The 23791-nt window shown below is 50.1% G+C and overlaps 1 protein-coding gene across 2 annotated transcripts; it reads left to right on the top strand.

The window, feature by feature from the left end:
* The first annotated feature begins 8827 nt into the window (after positions 1–8827).
* TMEM114 (transmembrane protein 114) lies at positions 8828–23216 on the top strand. Of its 2 annotated transcripts, XM_065920285.1 has the most exons (4): positions 8828–9047; positions 9343–9423; positions 21251–21388; positions 22984–23216. In XM_065920285.1, exons 1-4 carry the CDS (start codon positions 8828–8830, stop codon positions 23214–23216), a joined length of 672 nt encoding a protein of 223 aa, XP_065776357.1. The 2 variants fall into 2 exon arrangements, with proteins under 2 accessions (XP_065776357.1, XP_065776358.1); XM_065920286.1 differs by lacking the exon at positions 21251–21388.
* Positions 23217–23791: the final 575 nt, after the last annotated feature.

Genomic DNA, 23791 nt, shown 5'->3' with positions numbered 1-23791 from the left:
CAGATCTCTCAGCAGGCTCGTGGTGGTGCTGGAATCCAGGTGCATTGGCTCATGGTCCTAGATCTTTCCCTACCACATTGCTCCCAGAGGCGGTTTCTCTCTGGCTGAGGGATTTTTATTCCAATTTGGGAAGAGATTCTCTGAAATGGAAAAAGAGCTGCTTAGCCTTCATCTCTTGGTATCATGCCAGACATGTGATAGGAAAATTAGACCAATGCATTACTGATCCCTTTTCATTCAAAGTTAATTACATCATATAGGATATGAAGAGTGGCAACCAGCCCCTCCGGAAGTTTCTAGTGGGCAGATTGAGGTTTTACACTTAAACGGTTATGCACAGGTCAGGTGCATGGAGTCAAATGACTCCTAACAACATCATGACCTCATGAGACTTAATAGACAGAGGCCATTTCCTTTTAGTGTAGTGATCTTAGTAACTGTACCAATATCTTGGCTATATGTCTAAAACCTCAAGTTGGTTCCTTATGAGTTTGCCACACAAAATAAGCTCTGTGCTTGCAAGAAGAGACTTTTGGGAAGACTTTTCATTTATTGAATCAACAAATCTTTATTACACATCTACTGTGTATCATGCACTAACCTAAAAGCCAGTGATGTACTTGGGATAGGACCAACATAATCTGTGTCTGCAGAGGTTCACAAGGAATTCATCTGCAAACACAGACAGTCCTGAGAGGGTGGCTTAAACAGATTGGGGCTTAGTTTTATCTTCTAATAAGAATTCCCGAGGTAGGCAATTCAAGGATGGGGCAGCTGTTCAGTGATGCTATCAGAGCCTCAGACTCTGTATCTTTTGTTTTCGCCACTCACTAGGAGGTTTAGCCTCATGGTTGCAAGATGGCTGTTGTGCTTCCAGACATTACATCTTTATCCCAAGTGGATCAAAAGCCTTCTCCTTCCAGGGCCTGGTCTTTTTTTGTTTCCCAACAGACTCTGCTTCTAAGTCATTGGTTAGGATTATGTCTGTCACATGGCCACCACTGGCTAGAAGGTACCTAGAAAAGTGAAGGGGGAGATGGGTCAGATTGGTGTTGGATGAGCCATCCTATAGTATCCACCATCCTGCCTGGATGTCCAAAGAGCAGATGGTAGAAAACAACTCCATTGCTCAAAAACCATTAATTACTCTGCGGACAGAGTTGTTGCCAAGATATCATGTGTTTTAGTGTGGGTTTCTTTTGAAGTAGACTCAGATAAGGATTTGAGACTAGCAATTTTTTGGGGGGTTGATCCTAGGACACACTGGTGCAAGAGTAGGGAATTAAGGTGAAGAAGGAAGGCTCTCAATTGAAGAGGTCGCTGCCGTGGGCGGCTGGGTTCACTCCTGCTGGGAAACTCTGGGGGATGGAGTAAAACAGGCCTCAGAGCTTTTCCCTCCCTGAAGGAGGGAGATAGCTGAAGCTGTTTATCCTCCAACTTCTTTCATGCTTGGTGTTCTGGGGGTCTTCACTCTCCAACAATTCCAGCCTTCTCACCTGGGGAGAGAAGTCCCTACGTGGAAAGACACAGGTGGATGCTGTAGGCATGCACTAAATGGTTGAGAGCCTAAGGAGCTACAATGGGCATTAACCCTACCCGAATCATCATAAATCATCATATCCTGAGAGCTTTTAAACTAACTTGGGGATTAGGTAAGCCCTTTCCAAAGAGCAGGTTTCCCCAGTGGCTTAGATGGTAAAGAATCTGCCTGCAATGCCGGAAACTTGGGTTCTGTCCCTGGATTGGGAAGATCCCCTGGAGAAGGGAATGGCAACCCACTCCAGTATTCTGGCCTGGAGATTTCCATGGACAGAGAAGCCTGGCGGGTTACAATCCATGGGGTGGCAAAGAGGTGGACACGGCTGAGCGACTAACACTTTCACTTCCAAAGAGGTAATTTTTAAGTTGAGATATTTTTTAAAAAGTGGGGAGAAGAGTATTTCAGTTAAAGGGAACAGCACGTGCAAAGTCTCAGAGGCAGGAACAAACTTCATGTGTTCGAGGTCCAGGTGTGTGAGGCTGGCGAGGCAGGCAGGGCTTCAGGGCTACAGTTCAGTTCAGCCGCTCAGTCGTGTCCGACTCTTTGCGACCCCGTGAATTGCAGCACGCCAGTCCTCCCTGTCCATCACAAATTCCCAGAGCTTACTCAAACTCATGCCCATTGAGTCGGTGATGCCATCCAGTCATCTCATCCTCTGTCATCCCCTTCTCCTCCTGCCCCCAATCCCTCCCAGCATCAGGGTCTTTTCCAATGAGTCAACTCTTCGCATGAGGTGGCCAAAGTATTGGAGCTTCAGCTTCAGCATCAGTCCTTCCAATGAGCACCCAGGACTTTTCTCCTCTAGGATGGACTGGTTGGATCTCCTTGCAGTCCAAGGGACTCTGAAGAGTCTTCTCCAATACCACAGTTCAAAGGCATAAATTTTTTGGTGCTCAGCTTTCTTCACAGTCCAACTCTCACATCCATATATGACCACTGGAAAAACCATAGCCTTGACTAGACGGACCTTTGTTGGCAAAGTAATGTCTCTGCTTTTTAATATGCTATCTAGGTTGGTCATAACTTTCCTTCCAAGGAGTAAGCGTCTTTTAATTTCATGGCTGCAGTCACCATCTGCAGTGATTTTGGAGCCCCCCAAAATAAAGTCTGACACTGTTTCCACTGTCTCCCCATCTATTTCCCATGAGATGATGGGACCAGATGACATAATCTTAGTTTTCTGAATGTTGACCTTTAAGCCAAGTTTTTCACTCTCCTCTTTCACTTTCATCAAGAGGCTTTTTAGTTCCTCTTCACTTTCTGCCATAAGGGTGGTGTCATCTGCATATCTGAGGTTATTGATATTTCTCCCAGCAATCTTGATTCCAGCTTGTGCTTCCTCCAGCCCAGCGTTTCTCATGATGTACTCTGCATATAAGTTAAATAAACAGGGTGACAACATACAGCCTTGATGTACTCCTTTTCCTGTTTGGAACCAGTCTATTGTTCCATGTCCAGTTCTAACTGTTCCTACCTGCATACAGATTTCTCAAGAGGAAGGTCAGCTATTCCCATCTCCTTCAGAATTTTCCACAGTTTATTGTGATCCACACAGTCGAAGGCTTTGGCGTAGTCAATAAAGCAGAAATAAATGTTTTTCTGGAATTCTCTTGCTTTTTCGATGATCCAGCGGATATTGACAATTTGATCTCCGGTTCCTCTGCCTTTTCTAAAACCAGCTTGAACATCTGGAAGTTCTCAGTCCACGTATTGCTGAAGCCTGGTTTGGAGAATTTTGAGCATTACTTTACTAGTGTGTGAGATGAGTGCAATTGTGTGATAGTTTGAGCATTCTTTGGGATTGCCTTTCTTTGGGATTGGAATGAAAACGGACCTTTTCCAGTCCTGTGGCCACTGCTGAGTTTTCCAAATTTGCTGGCATATTGAATGCAGCACTTTCACAGCATCATCTTTCAGGATTTGAAATAGCTCAACTGGAATTCCATCACATCCACTAGCTTTGTTAGTAGCGATGCTTTCTAAGGCCCACTTGACTTCACATTCCAGGATGTCTGGCTCTAGGTGAGTGATCACACCATTGTGATTATCTGGGTCATGAAGATCTTTTTTGTACAGTTCTTTTGTGTATTCTTGCCACCTCTTTTTAATATCTTCTGCTTCTGTTAGGTCCATACCATTTCTGTCCTTTATTGAGCCCATTTTTGCATGAAATGTTCCCTTGGTATCTCTAATTTTCTTGAAGAGATCTTTAGTCTTTCCCATTCTGTTGTTTTCCTCGATTTCTTTGCATTGATCGCTGATCTTCTCTCTCCTGGCTATTCTTTGGAACTCTGCATTCAAATGGGAATATCTTTCCTTTTCTCTTCTCTTCTTTTCACAGCTATTTGTAAGGCCTCCTCAGATAACCATTTTGCCTTTTTGCATTTCTTTTCCATGGGGATGGTCTTGATCCCTGTCTCCTGTACAATGTCACGAACCTCCGTCCATAGTTCATCAGGCTCTCTGTCTATCAGATCTAGTCCCTTAAATCGATTTCTCACTTCCACTGTATAGTCATGAGGGATTTGATTTAGGTCATACCTGAATGGTCTAGTGGTTTTCCCTACTCTCAGGGCTATACACTTGCACAAATCCAGATCTCACAGATTAAAAAAATATTGGCTTTTCCATGACACTAGATGCTTCAAATGAAAGGAAACCCTTCTTTCCAGCATCCTGACTTCCTCCCTCCTTCCCTTCTGCCCTTCTGTTTCTTTTAAATATTTGTTCTTTGCACGTCTGAAATGCACTCCTTTCTGCTTCTCAAAGTGTCTCTCACATCTTCTAATAATAATATTGGTATGACTCTGCCTACGTCACAAAGTCCTTTTTTTTTTTTTTTGAAAACAGACTTTCTTTCTCTCATTCATTCATTTTTGGTTACATTGGGTTTTTGTTGTTGCGTGGGCTTTCTCTAGTTGCGGCGACAGGGGCTACCCTCTAGCTGCATTGCAGTGGCTTCTCTCATCGTGGAGCATGGGTTCTAGGGTGCACGGGCTTTAGTCGTTGTGTTAGTTGCCCCAAGGCATGTGAGATCTTACCAGACGAGGGATTGAACCCGTGTCCCCTGCGTTGGCAGGTTGGATTCTTAACTGGAAGCGTGGTCACAAAGTACTTTTACACCCACCATCCTGACACCCTCGTAGTGCCCTCCTGGGACTGGTGGGTATGATTACCCACTTTTTACAGCTGAGAAAAAAGAAAACAACCTGAAGCTCAGAGAGGCAACTTCTCGGGGCTCACACGGATGCTGATTTAAGACTCAGACCAGCCTCCTGAACCCCTGTGCAAAGCCGTTCTCTACCAGCTTGGGGTTCAGTGTATGGCTTTGATACTAAAGGTGGTGCTTTGTTTGGTTTCTGCCTCGGAAGCCTTCCGGTTTTATCCTGCCTCTTCAGCCGACTGGCTGTGTAATCATAGCATCCGTTGTTTGATGTGCCCACCCCCCACCCTGCCCCAGATTCATTGAAAAACATTACTTTCTGTTCATTTTACAGTGACTGAGCATGATTCAGGTAGATTCTATCAAAATCCTCAGGAAAAAATAGAATGATCAAAGCCTAACAAGGTCATCTTTGCAATGGGGCATGGAAGAAGGTCTCCTTATGGAGATGAGGGACATGGGACCCAGTGAAGGAAAGTGCCCGTACCAGGTGGAGGGGGTACCATCCACCCTGCCACCGCCCCTTCTCCTGGCTGTGGTCATAGCGCCTTGGTTGTCCTTTGGGGACACTCCAGTATTCTGGCCTGGAGAATTCATGGAGTGTGTGGTCCATGGGGCCGCAAAGAGTTGGACACGACTGAGCGACTTTCACTGTCCTTTGGGGAGCCGGCTATGTTTGCCAGAGAAAAGACAGGATGCTCAGTTAAATTTGAACTTCAGATTAAATAGCAACAGCAGTTCTATTTTCTTTTTAAAATAATTAATGGCTTCTCTGAGTCTTCGTTGCTGCGCACGGGCTTTCTCTAATTGTGGTGGATGTGGCTACCCTCTAGTTGCAGGGCGTGGGCCTCTCACTGTGGTGCCTTCTCTTGTGAAGCACAGGCTCCAGGGCGCGCAGGCTTCAGCAGTCGTGGCTCTCAGGCTTAGTTGCCCCACGGCATGTGGGATCTTCCTGGATCAGGGATCGAACCTGTGTCCCCTGCATCAGCAGGTGGATTCTTTACCACTGGACCACCAGGGAAGTCCAACAACAATTTTAAAATATAAGGGTCTCCCACATACTACATGGAACATATTTATACTAAAATTTTATTATTCATCTGAAATTCAAATGTAACTCTGTGTGTGTGTGTGTGCATGCACGCTCAGGTGTGTCCGACTCTTTGTGGCCCCATGGACTGCAACCCGCCAGGCTCCTCTGTCCGTGGGATTCTTCAGGCAAGAATACTACAGAGTGGGTTGTCATTTCCTCCTCCAGGGAATCTTCCTGACTCAGAGACCAAACACACATCTCTTAAGTCTCCTGCATTGGCAGGTGGATTCTTTACCTCTGGTGTCCCTGGGAAGGCCTCAGATGTAACTAACTGGGTACCTCTGTTTTTATTTGCTGCATCTGGCAGCCAGGACACCTCTTAACTCAAATGGTGAGGATGGGACCGATTCGCCCTCCCTTGGTTCCAGGAGCAGGAGGGTGATTGATCCAGGCTTGGCCAGGCGGTGCCTTCTACTCCTGTCATTCCTAGAGATTGGATCAGAGATGGGGGTCCCGGAAATCTGACCTGCACCACTGAGAAAGACATTTGTTCTTTTTGTTGGGATTGCTAAGTGATGAAAAAAGTAGCTTCTGGGGTTCCAACCAATGAGAATCTGAATAAGAATGAAGCCAGGAGAGGACAACAACTGAAAGATGTAGAGAAATGGAGAGAGAAGAGATTAAACTGTAAAGATGTTATTAGGGGGTCCTGGGACCCACCTCGTTGAATTGTACCTTCAGTTAGGCTCCCAAATGTCGATGGAACAGTTGAGGACTCTTTGGATGATGGTGTGATTGAAGACAACGATAGTAACATGATAGAGTGGAAGGTGAAATCTTTAGTGGGGATGGTTAACTGTGTGTGTTCATGCTCAGTCATGTCCGAGTCCCTGACCCCATGGACTGTAGCCCACCAGGCTCCTCTGTCCATGGAATTTTCCAAGCAAGAATACTGGAGTGGATTGCCACTTCCTTCTCCAGGGGATGCTCCCGACCCAGGGATCAGACCCGCGTCTCATGCATCTCCTTCATTGGCAGGTGGATTCTTTACCACTATGCTACCTGGGATAACTCAGGAGATGGTTACTGGGAGATATCAGTCTTACTCAGATGGTGGTTGAAGGGGTCACAGAGCAGAATGGTGTGGTAAAATCAAGGGGAGCACGTGTTCTTGCTGGTGATGGCTCTGTTCAGGGTGCTGCCGCTGCTAATGGAGATGAGGATGCTAGTGATGAAGAGTAGGACGGTGTTGGTAGAGACGATTAAACAAGGAAAAGAGTAGTTGTCAGCCTTAGTCTATCACCACATCCTATCAAGTCAACCACTCTCAATTAAAAAAATAATCTATTCACTTCTCCACCTACTCCCGGCTGCCACCACCATGGCCTGAACATCCAAACATTTCTTGTGCTTCTCTGGTTAAGTTGCTCCTAACTGGCTTCCTTGCTTCCTGTGCTATCTCCCTACAGTCTCTGCTCCACAATCGGTAGGGAGAGTGAGATGTTAAAAAATGTAAATTACAACATTTCACTTACTCTTTTCAAAACTGACCAGGAGCCTAGACTAGAAACCAGACTCTCTTTTATTGACGGATAGTTGATTTACAATGTGGCCTTTTCAAAATTTTATTTATTTTTAATCAGAGTCTAGTCGCTTTACAATATCATGTTGGTTTCTACCATACATCAATGTGAATTAACCACAGGGATACACAGGTGCCCTCCCTCATGAGCCTTCCTCCCACCTCCCACCCCATCCCACCCCTCTAGGTTGTCACGGAGCACAGGATTTGTGCTCCCTGCATCACAGAGCAAATTTCCACTGGCTTTCTAACTTTGCCTTTGGTAATGTATTAATATCTGTTTCCATGCTACTCTCTCAATTCATCCCACCCTCTCCTTCCCCCACTGTGTCCAAGTCTGTTCTCTATGTCTGTGTCTCCACTAAGTGTTAGTCGTGTCCAACTCTTTGCCACCCCCATGGACAATGCTGCCTTGCAAATAGGTTCATCAGTACCATCTTTTTTAGATTCCATATATATGCATTAATATACAATATTTGTTTTTCTCCCTGACTTACTTCACTCGGTATAATAGGCTCTAGGTTCATCCACCTCATTAGAACTGACTCAAATGCATTCCTTTTCATGACTGAGTAATATTCCATCATATATATATATATACCAAACTTCTTTATCCAGTCCTCTGTTGCTTCCACGTGCAATGTTTTCTTAATTTCTGCTCTACAGCAAAATGATTCAGTTACACACACATTCTTCTTTAAATGTTCTTTTTCATTATGGTTTATCATAGGATACTGAATATAGTTCCCCGTACTATGCAGTAGGACCTTGTTGGTTATCCATTAAAGAACTTTTATATAAAAAAACTGATCTATCTTTTTTCTCTGTAGCCAGCCTAGAAAAATCAACTGAAGGGGGAGATTTTGGAGAAAGAGTGGTTGAAGCTGGAGGGAGAGGCTATTGAGGATGATCTGCAAACAGGACAGGTGCTAGCTGTCCTTCCTACTCCCCCCGCCTCTACCCCTACCCCCTCACCCCGTTTGGGGGAAGACTGCCTTCCGCCCCCGCCCCCGCCCCCGCCCCCGCACCACCCTGCCCTTTGCCCTGTGCTGACGCCCCTGCGCTGTGCATAGAAGAGGAGCGCTCCCCGACTGAGCCCGGAGCTGTGGGAAGGGCGTCGGAGGGCAAACTCCCTGAGCTGGGGGTGGGCAGTAAGGTGGCGGGGAGGGCTGAGAGGAACGGCAGAGGCCGGGCAGAGCGGGGAACGGCTGGGATGCGTGGAGAGTGCGGGAGCGGATAGGAGCGAGGAGGGTCTGCGAACAGTTGAGGAGCGAGGGCGAAGGGGTGCGCTGGGCAGCGCGTGTAGATCGAGGTGGGGTTTTAGAGCGGGATGGGGTCTGAGCGGGGAGGCAGTGCAGGTCCCAGCGCGCAGGTGAGGGGCTGAGGGGCGGAGCCAGGGGCGGAGGGAGGGATCGAGGTCCCGAGGACCCAGTTCTGGCTCCCAGAACCCGGGCGCGCGAGCTGCGGGCGCAGGGAGCTGCGGGCGGCGGGCGGGGTCGCGGCTCGGCCATGCGGGTTCACCTGCGCGCGCTGGCCGGCGCGGCGGCGTTGACCGGGGCGCTCAGCTTCGTGCTCCTGGGGGCGGCCATCGGCACTGACTTCTGGTACATCATCGACACCGAGCGCCTGGAGCGGGGCGGCCCCGGGGCGCGGGGCCCGGCGGGGGCCGCCAATCGCAGCCAGCTCGAGCCTCTGAGCTCGCACTCCGGCCTCTGGCGAACCTGCCGAGGTAAGGGGGCACCCGGGGAGTCCGGGCCGTGGCCGGACCTGTTGCTTGGCACGCACTGGGCTCTCAAGCCCCGGAGACCGCGAAACGCGAGGTCCGGGGCCGGACGGGAGTGACCCGGGGTTCTGGGGCTGCCATAGCCCCTCTCAGAGGTGCCCGGCTCAGTCCGCCGCTGCTCCGCACTCCCACACCCCCCGGGTGGGATATCCAGGAGGGACGTGGGGACGAAGGGGCGGGCCGGGTCTGAACCCCCGGGCACCCCCCCCCCCCAACCCACCGATTCCTCTGCCCCACCCAGTCCAGAGCCCGTGCGCGCCGCTGATGAACCCATTCTGGCAGGGGAACGTGACCGTCAGCGACTCGAGCCGACAACTTCTCAGTGAGTCCGGGGCGGGGGGGTGAGGCGGGGGCGGAACCGGGGCTGGACGCCAGTTTGGGAGCTTTTATCCAAACAGGGGCCGGGGGCCCTGCGGAGGAGAGGGCGGCCGAGGTGTCCTCTGACACGGGCAGGAGCCGGGGAAGGGGTTTGGGAGAAGGAGGCGGGGCCCTCTGGCTCCACGCGTGAAGTTGTGTGGTGGGGGATTCATTCGACAGACGTTGGCGGCAGGCTTTCGGTGAGCTGCGCTCCAAGCCCCAGGCCGAGCGCTCAGGGGGCGCACAGGCTAGCTGGCGAGACCGAGGGGGAAGTGCGCAGTTCCATTTCAGAGTGGCGCGCAGCACGGGGGAGGATGACCCGAGCCCGAGGAGACCCCGTAACCAGCCTGGGGAGCTGCCGGCACACCCCGTGATCAGCCGTCGCTGCCTCCTCGCTGTTCAGGACAAGCACTTGGCAGCACCAAGGATGCAGCCAATATTGGCTGAAAGATCCGAGAGATGAAAACCAGGAGGCAAAGGACAGCTCCCCATCCCCAGGGGCCACGTGTCTGTTGTTCCTGGCTGACTTCCCAGAGCCTGGCACGGTGCTCCGAAGTCAGAAAAGGCGGCGGGATTTGAGGACAGAATTCGGGCAAGCAAATGGGGTTGAATAAACACTGGAGGGAGGAGGGAAAATCAGAGTCGTGGTTCAGTTCACAGGCGGCCAGACCCGCAGCTGAACGCTTTCCGTTTCGGGTTTCATTGAATCCCCACAGCCTTCCTACAAAGTTCTTGTCATCTCCATCTTAGTCTTTACTTTTCCACAGAGGAAACATGCCTAAAGAGAGGTACCATAGAAAGGAAATGATGAGGAAATGAGGACTGAGTTCCACAGACCTTGAAAAGTATGGGCAGCTTTTGATAGACTTACTGAGGGTTGGGGATGGAACTCTTAGAATAAAGACCAGTCCCTGGCATGGCCCACCAGGGCTGCCAGGGCCCCTCTCCCGCCCCAGTCTCCCCTTTGCTCTTTCCTCTCTGGCTGTGTTGGCCATGCACCAGTTCCTGGAAGGTGCCACATTTCCTCCCGCCACAGGGACTTTGCACATGCCATTGCCTCCACTTGGAGTCTCCCTGCTCCCATCCTGCCAGCTTGTCTTGGTCAGTTCTGACTCGTAGTACAGGTTGTGTGACATTTTTAGAGTTAAAAGCTGACCCCCTCACTAGACACTGAGCTCCATGCCAGCAGGGACCATGTCTCTCTTGCCACAGCTGGAATCTCAATATTTAGCACAGAGCCTGGGCTTCCCAGGTGGTGCTAGCAGTAAAGAACCCGCTTGCCAATGCAGGAGATGCAGGTTCGATCCCTGGGTGGGGAAGATCCCCTGGAGGAGGGCATGGCAACCCACTCCGGTACTCTTGGCTGGAGAATCTCATGAACAGAGGAGCTGGGCAGGCCACAGTCCATAGGGTTGCAGAGTCGGACACGACTGAAGTGACTTAGCACACACAGCATTGGCACAGAGTAGCCCATGAGCTAAGATTGGCTGAGCAGGTGTGAGAGTGAATGCAAACTATTTTTTAGAGGTGGAACCCAGTCAGTGTTTGTTGAATGAATAAATGAGTACATGAGTGAACCAGATTGCTTCTGTGAGGTCCACTGGTGTGCTGGAAAATGCTTAACAATTGGCTTGCTGTGGGAAGGGAGCATCTTGATTTGTGGCATTTGCCAACCTCTGTGGAGTAAATATTCCCACTTTGGTCAGTTTCAAGCTGGCAACATGATGTCAACTGGCTCTGCATATTTCTGAAAACTTAACAGTTAACTGATTCTCAATGGTTATGAATTGGAGCAAACTCTGGGAGATGGTGGACAGAGGAGCCTACTGTGCTCCAGTCCCTGGGGTCACAAAGAGTAAGACAGGACTTAGCGACAGAACAACAACTCTGATATAATCCAGCTCCAGCACACCATGGGCTGCCCTCTTAGCTCAGTTGGTAAAGAATGTGCCCGCAATGCAGGAGACCCGGATTCGATTCCTGGGTTGGGAAGATCCCCTGGAGAAGGAAATGGCAGCTCACTCCAGTATTCTTGCCTGGAGAATTCCATGGACAGAGGAGCCCAGCAGGCTACAGTCCATGGACTCACAAGAGTCAGACACGACTTAGCGACTAAACCATGACCAGCACACCACTTCGTGAAGTCCCCCTGAGGGAAATATCCGCTAGATGCGTGGAATGTGAGGGGGGTGGGTGTGGAGGAAAGGAAGGGATTATCACGAACTCTGTTCTCAGCTCCAAGTTGTACCAGGAAGACCTCTGGGTGTTCTCAGAGCATTTCAAGCATCATCAGGAATTCCCATTCAAAAACTCCTGTCATGTGTTAGCTAGCAGGCTTCTGAATGAATCGCTCTGGTCCACGGAGAAGGCTGGAGAATGTAACCAGGAGGTGCTGTGTCAGTTACTACTGCTTTAAAACAAAGTTGGATGTCCCTCTGCATGTGAAAATTATGCCTATGCAGCCTATTTATTTATTTCAAATTTAAAAATGTATTTATTTGGCTGCACCTGGTCTTAGTCGTGACACGTAGGGTCTTGGGTCTTCACTGTGGCATGAGGGATCTTTTTAGTTGTGGCATGCAGGATCTTTAGTTGCAACACGTGAACTTTTAGTTGTGGCATGCAGGATCTAGTTCCCTGACCAGGGATTGAACCCTGGCCCCCTGCATTGGGAGTGCAGAGTCTTAGTCGCTGGACCAGCAGGGAAGCCCCAGCTTATTTTTGTTTATTTGTTTAATCAAGTAAACAAGAGGGTTTTCCCATGGGGGAGGGGAAAAGAATAATCAAGAAGTTTTGTCATAAACTGAGGGCTGGATGTCTAAGCCCAGCTTAGACCTTTACCAGGACCCTCTGTGATCCCGGGTTTGGTGTCTTAACCTGCCTGAACCTCAGTTTCCACATTTATCCAAATGAGAATAACCAAACCCTAAAGGGGTGTGGGGTCAGGATCCCACGAACTAGCTGGATGAAAAAATAGACTTTTACCTGGCACCCCGCTTACTGCCTGGTTCTTATGTGATCTCCCTGTTGCATCAAAGAATGACTTGATGTAAATGTGCTAGACACGTACTAAAAGCTCAATAAACACTAGTCCTCTGTACCTGTCCTTCCAGCCTCTCTTAGATGCAGTCACATCTGTGGCCCTGTGCTGGGCTGGATGCTGGCCTTCAGCCTACTTATCATATCAACGGGTAGACTGGATGGCTAACCAGTCAGCACTGGTCTGGCCGCTCCGTGAAACTTGATAATGCTGCAGCCCTGCGTGGTCCAGGGTTTTGAGAAACAGGCAAAACCCACGTCCACAGTCTGTGCATCTTTTCACCCTCTGCCCCAGGCCTAAGCCCCAGCTTCAGCCGCCAGCTAGGCATGTCATTGTCGTTTAGATGCTCAGTCGTGTTGACTATTTACGACCCCATGGCCTGGACCATGCCAGGCTTCCCTGTCCTTCACTATCTCCCAGAGTTTGCTCAAACTCATGTCCATTGAGTCGATGATGCCATCCAACCATCTCATCCTCTGTCATCCCTTCTCCTGCCCTCAATCTTTCCCAGCATCAGGGTCTTTTCCAATGAGTCAGCTCTTCACATCAGGTGGTCAGAGTATTGGAGCTTCAGCTTCAATGTCAGTCCTTCCAATGAGTAATCAGGGTTCATTTTCTTTAGAATTGACTGGTTTCATCTCCTTGCTGTCCAAGGGACTCTCAGGAGTCCTCTCCAGCACTACAATTCGAAAGCATAAATTCTTCAGCACTCAGCCTTCTTTATGGTCCAACTCTCACATCTGTCCATGATGGCTTTGGGCAAATTCCTCGACCTCCCTGAGTCTCAGTTCCCTCATGGGCAAACTGAAAATAGCTCTCATCTCTCCTTATAAGAACAGTCGAGGATGAAATGAGAGAGTGTATTTAAAGAGCCTCACGCAGTGTCTGGCCCTGTAAGTGTACCGAGTGTTAGCTGCTCTTACTACCATTGTACCATCAGAGAGGAGGCTGGCCCTTCAGACCTCATGCTCACTGAAAATCACCCCCAGACACAGCTTTTCCCCAGAATCTCTTTATCCCCAGAAAGAGTTTTGAATGTTGGCCAATTTCTTTTATTACACAAAGAGGCTGTGTTCCTTTTTGGACCTGAAGAAAAGTCACAGAGGACAGAGGCCAAGTGACACGCAGCATGTTCTGTGAGTCAGCCTTCTAGACAGACCCCCCTGAGGGTGTATGGGAAGAACCATTGATTTTTTTCTCCAAGAAAACCCACGCGGGCAGCTTGCATCTGTACCCAGTAAAACTTCACCTTGCTTGGATATTTTATCTTCATGATTAGCTCTGGGGATGTCAAGGGTCTGGTTCCCTGGCTAGGGACTGGGATTCTTTTTGGCAAAGAGAGGCAGTCTTCAAATTCAGCACAGTTTATTATTATTACTTTTATATTTTAAAAATATTTTCTTGGCCCTGCTGTATGGAATGTGGGATATTAGTTCCCTGACCAGGGATTGAACCTTTGCCCTTTGCATTGGAAGCTCAGCGTCTTAACCACTGGACTGCCAGGGAAGTCCCAGCACAGTTTAGATAAAAGAGCCACAGTTTAGAGCCACTCAGGCTAGCTTTATCAGCCTTTTGAAAGTAAGTGATGGAAACTCAAATCATAATGTACATGCATGCTAAGTCGCTTTAGTTGTGTCTGACTCTTTGTGATCCTATGGACTGTAGTCCACCAGGCTCCTCTGTCCATGGGATTCTCCAGGCAAGAATACTGGAGTGGGTTGCCATGCCCTCCTCCAGGGATCTTCCCGACCCAGGGATCGAACCCAAATCTCCTGTGGCTTCTGCATTGCAGGTAGATTCTTTACCGCTAAGCCTCCAGGGAAGCTCCCAAATCATACTAGTTGAAATAAAATGCGGAATTCCTGGTCCATGGAAATGAAAAGCTCAAGCCTCCCAGGATCTAAAGAGTTAAACAATTTCTTTCATCTTCTCTCTGGGCTTTGCCTCTGTCTGGGTTCTGCTTTCAACTAAATCCTCTCCTGTCTCAGCAACCAAAATAGGAGGAGACTGCTGCCCAGTCATTCTGCAACTCCAGGTGGGTCTCTCACTGGATCAGATCGGATCACATGCCCAGGACTGAGCCAATCAGTGTGACCGAGGGCAAGGAGTGTGCTGATTGGCCAGGCTGAGTCATGTGCCTCTCTAAACACGATGGGGTGGGGTCAACCTCATCATAGATAAGGTCCCCCTTACCAGTTGTGTGACTTCTGGTCAATCAGAGGCTTCCATAAATGGGCTGTTTTATAAACAACAAGGTCCTACTGTATAGCACAGGGAACTATATTAAATAGCCTGTAATAAACTATAATGGAAAAGAATATGAAAAAGAATGTATATATATGTGTAACTGAGTCACTTTGCAGTACAGCAGTAATTAACGTAACATTGTAATTCAACTCTACTGCAATGAAAAATAAATTTAAAAAATAAATGGGCTGCTTTGGGATGAAATGAGATCATATAAGCAAAGCGTCCAGCATAGTTGTTTTAGTCACTCAGAGATGGTTAAGAGTCCAGCTTAGGTTACCTAAAACAGGAGGGGAGTTGTTGTCTCCTTGTAAGTCATGTTACCTCCCTGAGCCTCAGGCTTCTCATCTGTAAAATGGGGCTTTGTTGTTGTTACTCAGCAGCAAAGTCGTGTCCAGCTCTTTGTGACCCCATGGACTGCAGCACTCCAGGCTTCCCTGTCCTTCACTGTCTCTCAGAGTTTGCTCAAACTCATGTCCATGGAGTCAGTGATGCCATCCAACCATCTTGTCCTCTGTCGTCCCCTTTTCCTCCTGCCCTAAAATGGGGCTAATCATTGCACACTCTTTTTTTTTTTTTTGACTTAATGCTTGGGGATAAAACATGGTGAGACTGGTGGGGTGCTTTCCACATACAGCTTAGTGTCTAGTGCAGGAGGCAGATAATAAACACCTGGTGACCAGTGATTAAATAAACATAAAGTGGTTTCAAATAATAGTAGGTGTAACAAAGGAAATAAAACAGGGGCATGGAATAAAGGGAGGTGGGGACCCCTTTCTATGGAGTGGTTGAAGAGCAGTAAGAATAACAGTCAGTGCTTAAAGAGCAGGTGCTGTGTGCCACACCCTGTCCTGAGGTCTTCACATGTTTCAATCCATTTAATCTCCACAACAGTCCCATGAGGCAGGTACTGTGATTTATCCTCCTCACTTTTCAAATGAGGAAACCAAGGCACGGGGAGGTTGGGTAAGTGACCAAAGTTTTCCCAGTAACTGGTTGATCTGGGATTTGAACACAGGCAGTTTCTACTCTCTTAGAATGATGCTACACCGAGGGTAATTTCGGTATAATGTGAGTGTGCTGAAACCGGAAGGAAAATTCCTAGCCTCTTTCTTGGGTCTGGAGTCCCGCTCTTGTCCACTGCCCGCATAGGAGCTCAACACTTGAGAACTAAGATTACCATGTAGAATTAATAATGCTAATAATATTGACAGGTCATTTTTTTCATCAAGAGCAAATAGGTACCCAGGTGCAAGAGATTTATTTTATTCAGAAATGCTTTGTTGCAAAGGAAAAGCAACCCCAGAGAAAAGCCAAGATGTTCATGCTAAGAATAACTGCGTGAAGGATCCATTATCGCACTGTTCAGAGAATAGCTTGATGGACAGAGCAGGCTTCCGGAATGCTTACGAGGTCAGAAAGCCCTGGGGTAGTTAAAGAAGTAATAGTCTTTCTGTCATAGAGAGCAGAGAGGTGTGTGCGTGCTCAGTCGTGTCCGACTCTTTGTGACTCATGGACTGTAGCCCACCAGGCTCCTCTGTCCATGGGATTCTCCAGGCAAGAATACTGGAGTGGGCTGCCATGCCCTTCTCCAGGGAATTTTCCCAACCCAGAGGTCTAGCCTGTGTCTCCTGCATTGCAGGCAGATTTTTTTTTTTTTTAATTTTTTTTAACCACTGAGCCATTGCAGAAGCTAAGAGAGCAGAGAGGTATCTTTCTCCAACATCAGAAGCACTAGCAAAAGAAGAAAGTCTCAGGAACCATTTCCCAAAGGGGAAAACGTCACTATCTTCAGTTTCAAACCTTGTCAGTGTGACTTGGAGACTCCACAAGATCCTCAGAGATATTCAGTCCTATTATACCTGGTAAGGAAGTGGATTTTTATATTTTTTGTGAATTTTCGAATCTGTTGTCACCAGAATGTGGCTCCGTGGAAGATCGGGACTGCATCTTTGTCGTCTTCCAACGACGTCCTCCAACAGAATTATTATTTTAAATAATTTTATTTATTTATGGCTTTTCTGGGTCTTCAGTGCTGCTCAGGGCTTTGCTCTAGTTTCGGCATGAGGGCTGCTCATTGCGGTGGCTTCTCTTGTTGTGGAGCATGGGCTCTAGGGTGCTTGGACTTCAGTAGTTGAGGCTCCCAGGCTGTAGCTACTCTGTGGCATGTGGGATCTTCCTGGATCAGGGATCAAGCCCGTGTCTCCTGCATTGGCAGGTAGACTCTTTACCACTGAGTCACCAGGGAAGCCCATGATTAATTCTAGATGGTAATCTTAGCTCTCCTGTGTTGTGCTCCTACTGTAAACACTGTAGCAGATTGGGTTCATTGATTCTTTTGTTTTTGCCACGCAGCACATGGAATCTTATTTCCTAGACCAGGGATCAAACTCAGGCTCCTGCATTGGAAGTGCGGGGTCTTAGCCACTGGACCACCGGGGAAGTCCCAACACTGTAGTGGATTGAAGGGTATCACCCTCCAGAAGAATGTGTCCATGTCCTAACAGAGTCCAGTACCCAGGAATGGGACCTCATTTGGAAAAAGTATCTTTGCCACTATAGTTAAGGCTCTCAAGATCATTGTGGACTAACCTACATCCTATGACAAGTGTCCTCGTAAGAAAAGGAGAATTGCAGAGGAGAGAAGAGAAGGTCCTAGGAAGATGGAGGTGGACAGCAGAAGGATGTTGCCACCAGCCAAGGAATGCCAAGCCTTGCCAGCAACCACCAGAGGTTGGAAGAGGCAGGAAGGAGTCTCCTCCGGAGCCTCTGCAGGGACCAAGTTCCTGCTGACACCTAGATGTGAGAGAATAAATTCCTCCTGCTTTTAAGACATGTGCTGTTGTTGCTCAGTTTCTAAGTCATATCTGACTCTTTTTGACCCCATGGACTGCAGCACGCCAGGCTCCTCTGTCCTTTACTATCTCCCAGAGTTTGCTCAAACTCATATCCATTGAGTCGGTGATGCTATCTAACCATCTCATCCCCTGCCACCCCCTTCTCCTTTTGCCTTCAATCTTTCCCAGCATCAGGTTCTGTTCCAATGAGTCAGCTCTTCTCATCAGGTGGCCAAAGTATTGGAGCTTCAGCTTCAGTCCTTCCAATGAATATTCAGGGATGATTTCCTTTAGGATGGACTGGTTGGATCTCCTTGCTGTCCAAGGGACTCTCAAGAGTCTTCTCCAGTACCACAGTTTGAAAGCATCATTTCTTCAGTGCTCAGCCTTCTTTATGGTTCAACTCTCACATCCATACATGACACCTAGTTTGTAGTAATTTATGATGTCAGTTCTAGGAAATTAAAACAGCCGTCTCAGCTATAGACGTGGCCACCTTGTTTTTTTCCTCATCATCACGCTCATGTCCTTTGTGACACTCAGTCTGTAATCATACCCTTTATTTTCCTGAGAGTCTGTCTCCTTCCTGGACTGTGATGTCCGTGAGGCCAGAGACCTTGTCCCCTGCTGATCCCCAGGCTCTGTGGGGCCCATAGACATCTGTTTCCGAATGAGGTACATTTGTTTCCGAATGAGATGAACCTGGAGATGGGGACCTTTCCAAGTAGAACAGAACTCAGAATCAATATTTATGTCCCCAGACAGCAGTCCTGAAAATAAAAAACTAACAAAAGACCAAGGCACATAGGAAAAAAAGTACTAAACCAAAATTTCAGCAGGAAATGTTAAAACTCTCCCAGGGGGAGCCCTGTTCTCGTCCAGATATTTAATTGAACATGTACAGGAACTCAGCCGGCAGCGTGTCTGGGGAGCTCACACGTGGGGCTGCGGGGACGAACCAACTCCGGGAAACCTCATTAATTTCTAAATGAGAAATGATTTCATTTCTCAGCCAGCATCTGGAGGCAGTGCCATACAGCTGACAGGCCTTAACAGAACCCGGTTTTCACACCAGCTGTTGTGGTTCCTTGCCCAAGATCTTTCCTTGAGAAAGAAAGGAAGGAAAAGAGGGAGGGAGTGAAGGAGGAAAGACCCCAGGTCCCCGTCCCCTGGAATCACGTTTTGTCGAGTGACAGCCCCAGGAAGGAGATGAGCCTTGTCTCCTTGACTCGCCAAGGCTGGTGGCATTTAGGGGCTTGCAGACCAAGGGGTGTGATCACAGGGGAAGGCAGACCGGATGATTACCTTCATCATCTTTATGGTTGGTGGGGTCATGGTGTATTTAACCCGGGCTCTATGGGCTTCTGCATTTCCTCCACGCACACTGTCCTTATGGTAATAATACAGCGCACCGTCCACGTCAGAGACGTGAAAACGGAGCTTCTGCGGAATGAAGGTACTCACAAGACATACCGTTTGGGGACAGAGGACGGGGAGGGGATGGATGCTGGTGGCACTTTTCCGAGTGGTTCTTTCTCTGGCTTCCCCCTCCTCTCTCCTGCTCAGTCCCCGCCCCCACTACCTGTCACTCTTCAGCCTCCAGTGACTGGGAAGGGAGTGGGGGGCATGGCTGGGGCAGACCCTCCCGGATGTGAACTCCTGCATCTTCTCTGGCGGTGTTCTCTGCTGGTCCAACCCTCACATCCATACATGACTACCGGAAAAACCATAGCCTTGACTAGACGGACCTTTGTCAGCAAAGTGATATCTCTGCTTTTTAATACTCTGTCTAGGCTGGTCATAGCTTTGCTTCCAAGGAGCAAGCGTCTTTTAGGTTCACGGCTGCAGTCACCATCTGCAGTGATTTTGGAGCCCCAGAAAATGAAGTCTGGAGGTGAACTTGGGAGCCTTCTTTCAACCCACTACACCCCTCTGCTGGCTACTCTCAATATAGCGGCCAGAGCGATCTGTAGACACTGAAGTTAAACTCCGTGTCTCTTAGGCCTCAAGACCGTCTGGTGGCCTCCGTCTCACTCAGCGCTGCGCTTAGTCGCTCAGTCCTGTCCGGCTCTGTGTGACCCCATGGACTGTAGCCCGCCAGGCTGCTCTGTCCATGGGATTCTCCAGGCAAGAATACTGGAGTGGGTGGCCATGCCCTCCTCCAGCGGATCTTCCCAACCCGGGGACCGAACCCAGGTCTCCCACGTTGCAGGCGGATTCTTTACTGTCTGAGGCACCAGAGAAGCCCTCTTATTCGGAAATTAAAAATCTTCCCGATGGCTCCAGAGCCCTGAGCCCCACTCGAGCTGCTGTGAACGCTCTCCCCTCCCCACGTCCTCATTCTCCCTCACCCGCAGCCACCCTCGTGGCTCTCCCCGAGGAGGCCCCAGCGGGCACACCCCGTCCCATCTCTGACCCCCCCTGCTCCATCCTCCCCTGTGGTCCCTCAGTTCCTGCCCCTCCTACATGGCGGCCTCCCTCACCGCCTTCAGGGCTTTCTCTGACGTCACTTCCTCAGTAGAGCCGCTGTCCTGCCCCCTTCCTTCAGCTCTTTCTCTGACGTCACTTCCTCAGTAGAGCCGCTGCCCTGCCCCCTTCCTTCAGGGCTTTCTCTGACGTCACTTCCTCAGTAGAGCCGCTGCCCTGCCCCTTTCCTTCAGGTCTTTCTCTGACGTCACTTCCTCAGTAGCGCCTCTGCCCTGCCCCCTTCCTTCAGGTCTTTGCTCTGACGTCACTTTCTCAGTAGAGCCACTGCCCTGCCCACTTCTCGGCGTTCACGCCGTTCCCCGTGCATTTGTCACCATTTCTCAACTTCGTCACTTACTTGTTCACTGCTGACCCCACACGGCAAAAGTCTTGGTGAATTCGCCTATGCATCTGCAAATCTAGGAACAGAGCCTGGCACCCAGCCCGTACTCGATAACACGTGTGCTGAGTGAACAAGCGAACGAACAAGGACAATACTAACTTATGGGGTGCATGGGATTTAAATGAGACGGTACTTACGCAGCAGAAAGCCTGGCATATCTGAGCTTCATGGCTTCCCAGGTGGCGCTAGTGGTAAAGAACCTGCCTGTCAGTGAGGGGGCATGAGACGCAGGTTCGATCCTTGGGCCAGGAGATGCCCTGGAGGAGGGCATGGCAACCCACTCCAGTATTCTTGCCAGGAGAATCCCAAGGACAGAGGAGCCTGGTGGGCTACAGTCCATAGGGTTGCAAAGAGTCTGACGCGACTGAAGCGACTTAGCAGCAGCACATTAATCGTATTATTATCATGACGATTCTTTATAATTTTGTTATTTATTCAGGCTGTGCCGGGTCTTTGTTGCTGCTCGGACTTTTCTCTAGTTGTGGTTCCAGGACTTTTCTTGTTTCAGAGCACGGGCTTCAGTAGTTGCAGTTTCCGGGCTCCAGAGCACAGGCTCAATAGTTGTAGCACATGTGGGATCTTCCCAGATCAGGGATCAAACCTGTGTCTCCCACATTAGCAGGCAGATTCTTTACCCTTGAGCCACCAGGAAGCCCATATCATCATCACTATCGGCAGTATTAGTGGCGATTTCCTCGCCTCCCTCCACCGTTTGGGTGCTGGTCACAGGAAGTGCTCTGTGGGTGTTTGCTGATTGATTGAAGGATGTTAGTAACTGCCTCCTTCTGTCTCTCCTAAGCCATGCACGGGACGTTCGTGATTCTGCTGCCACTCAGCCTGATCCTCATGGTTTTCGGGGGCATGACGGGCTTTCTGAGCTTCCTCCTGCGAGCCTCCTGCCTCCTTGTGCTCACGGGGACCCTCTTCCTCTTTGGAGGTAGGTGCCTGCCCGGCATGGGGCCCTGGGTCCCAGAAGGGGCCGCACACGGTCCCCCAGAAGGAAGGAGGGTGGGGAAGACCGCATCACCTCTGGGGCTCGGTTTGCCCCGCTGTGATCTCCTAGCTGGAAGGGGTGAACGGGTTTCCTGCCCAAGGTCTCTGGGTCTGAGGTCCCAGGAGAGAAGCCTGGGGGTGAGAGCAGGTTCTGAGAATCGTTTTCACTGTTTCACAAAAGAAGCTGAGTCCTGAGCGCTTCAGGGTCAGGGTCACAGGCTGGCGGGAGACGTGCTGTCTCATGCACACCTGCCATCCTGATAGACATTGCTTTGCTTTGATTGATTAAAATCACGCAAGTCGGCAATGGCTGGGTTTCAAAGATGGGATCTAGCACTTAGCTGGTAGTTTTATAGCCTCCTGCTTATTTACTTATTTACTGGCTACGCTGCATGGCTTGTGGGGTCTTTGTTCCCTGACTAAGAATTGAATCTGAGCCCTTGGCAGTAAAAGTGCGGAGTCCTAACCACTGGGCCAGTAGGGAATTTTCCTGGGTCATTTGAAATGGTCCTTAAAAAAAGAACAAGAACAGGGACTTCCCTGGTGGTCCAGCGGCTAAGACTTCGTGCTCTCCATGCAGGGGACCTGCCTTCTGCCCCTGCTCAGGGAACTAGACCCCGCATGCTGCAGCTAAACACCCTGCACCGTCACATAAACCCAAACACAAAACAGGAACAGGGGTGACAGACACACTCGGAATCCATGGAGGGAACAGCAGAAGCAGTGCCTGGAGGTGAGAATACCATAAAGCTCCCTCCCACCCACTGTTATATTATCAAGAATATCGGCCTTGATAGTTTGCCCAGTGATGAATTCTCCAAATGCGCCTCCCCAGGAGAAGTCTCCATCTCTGATTTGCCACGAAACCAGGCAATAAGCACTTGCACGTGGCAGGCGCCAACATGGAACTGAGATGTAGATTGAGGTTAATGTGTTTAAACAGCTACCTGGGGCCAGCGATGAGACTGGACAGCGGGTCCTAATCACATGGGGATGGGGACCTGCCGTGTGCAGGGTGCTGTTCTGGGTGCTGGGGAATCCAGCGCGGACCCCTTGGGACTCACACAGGGGCAGATGGACATTAGCTGGTTCACAAACAGATGCAAAATTCCAGTTCTGACCTGGGCAGTGATGGAGCGCCATGAGGCGCTGTGCAACCGTGGGAGGGGGTGGTTTGGCCAGCTCTGGGCGGGCGGCAGGGGGGGGGGGGGAGGTCCGGGAATTGACCGGAGCTGAGATGGATGGGGGCTTCCCAGGGGGCTCAGTGGTAAAGAATCCGCCTGCCAATTTGAGGGAGATGCAGGTTCCATCCCTGGGTGGGGAAGATCCCCAGGAGGAGGCCATGGCAACCCACTCCAGTATTCTTGCCTGGGACATCCCCTGGACAGAGGACACCCCCCTCCACCACACTTATACGTAAGATGGATGGGGAGGAGTTACCCGCGGCAGGAGGGGCGGGGACAGAGGACGGGCCGCAGTGGGAAGGAGGGGTGGTGCTGCGTGTGGGGGTCCATCTGCTCTCCTCCGTCCCCTCCGCAGCCCTGGTGACCCTCGCTGGCATCAGCGTCTACATCGCCTACTCGGCCGCGGCCTTCCGGGAGGCGCTGTGTCTCCTGCAGGAGAAGACTCTGCTGGCCCAGGTGGACATCCGCTTCGGCTGGTCCCTGGCCCTGGGCTGGGTCAGCTGCGTCGCCGAGCTGCTCACCGGGGCCACTTTCCTGGTGGCGGCCCGCGTGCTTAGCCTGAGACGGCGGCAGGACCAGGCCATCTGAACGGGGGGCCGGGGTGGGGGGCGGCTCCGGCTCGAGGGTCCGGTGCTCGGGGACACCGTCCTGGCGGGCTGCGGCTCCCTCCTGGTCCGAGGCTACCACCAGAGAGCCGCTGTGGGCTGAGCCCCGCGTCTGGCGGTCACGTTAGTGCCGCCTGGCGTGGGGGATGCTGTGTCCAGGCACGTGTGTGTCTGTGGACTCTGGAGGATCCACAAAAGCGCCCCCTGCATCACTGCAGCCTCCGTGCACTTCCCTGGCTTCACTGCATCCTCACACCTGCCCTTTGGATGAGTCTCTCTTCTCTGTTAAGGAAATGGAGGACCAGAGAGGTTAGGTAAGTGTTGGAAAAACACACAGCGAGCTAGAGGCATATTCTCCGACATCGCAGCTTTTCTGGGCGGTTCAGGCTGACTGGCTGCGACCTGGATCGTGTGTGTAGAGGTTGCTGCATCTCAGACACTGGGCTTCAGGCTTCCCCGTGACCTGGGACCTGCCTGGAGACCCCCGTGGGAAACTGGGGGAAGACTGAAAAGACACTGGCTCCTCAACATCCAGGTGGTGGACGTGTCCTGCCTTAC

This window comes from Muntiacus reevesi, chromosome 2 (genome assembly GCF_963930625.1).
Source record: "Muntiacus reevesi chromosome 2, mMunRee1.1, whole genome shotgun sequence".
Taxonomy (NCBI): Eukaryota; Metazoa; Chordata; class Mammalia; order Artiodactyla; family Cervidae; genus Muntiacus; species Muntiacus reevesi.
This window is presented reverse-complemented; position numbering and strand designations above follow the sequence as displayed.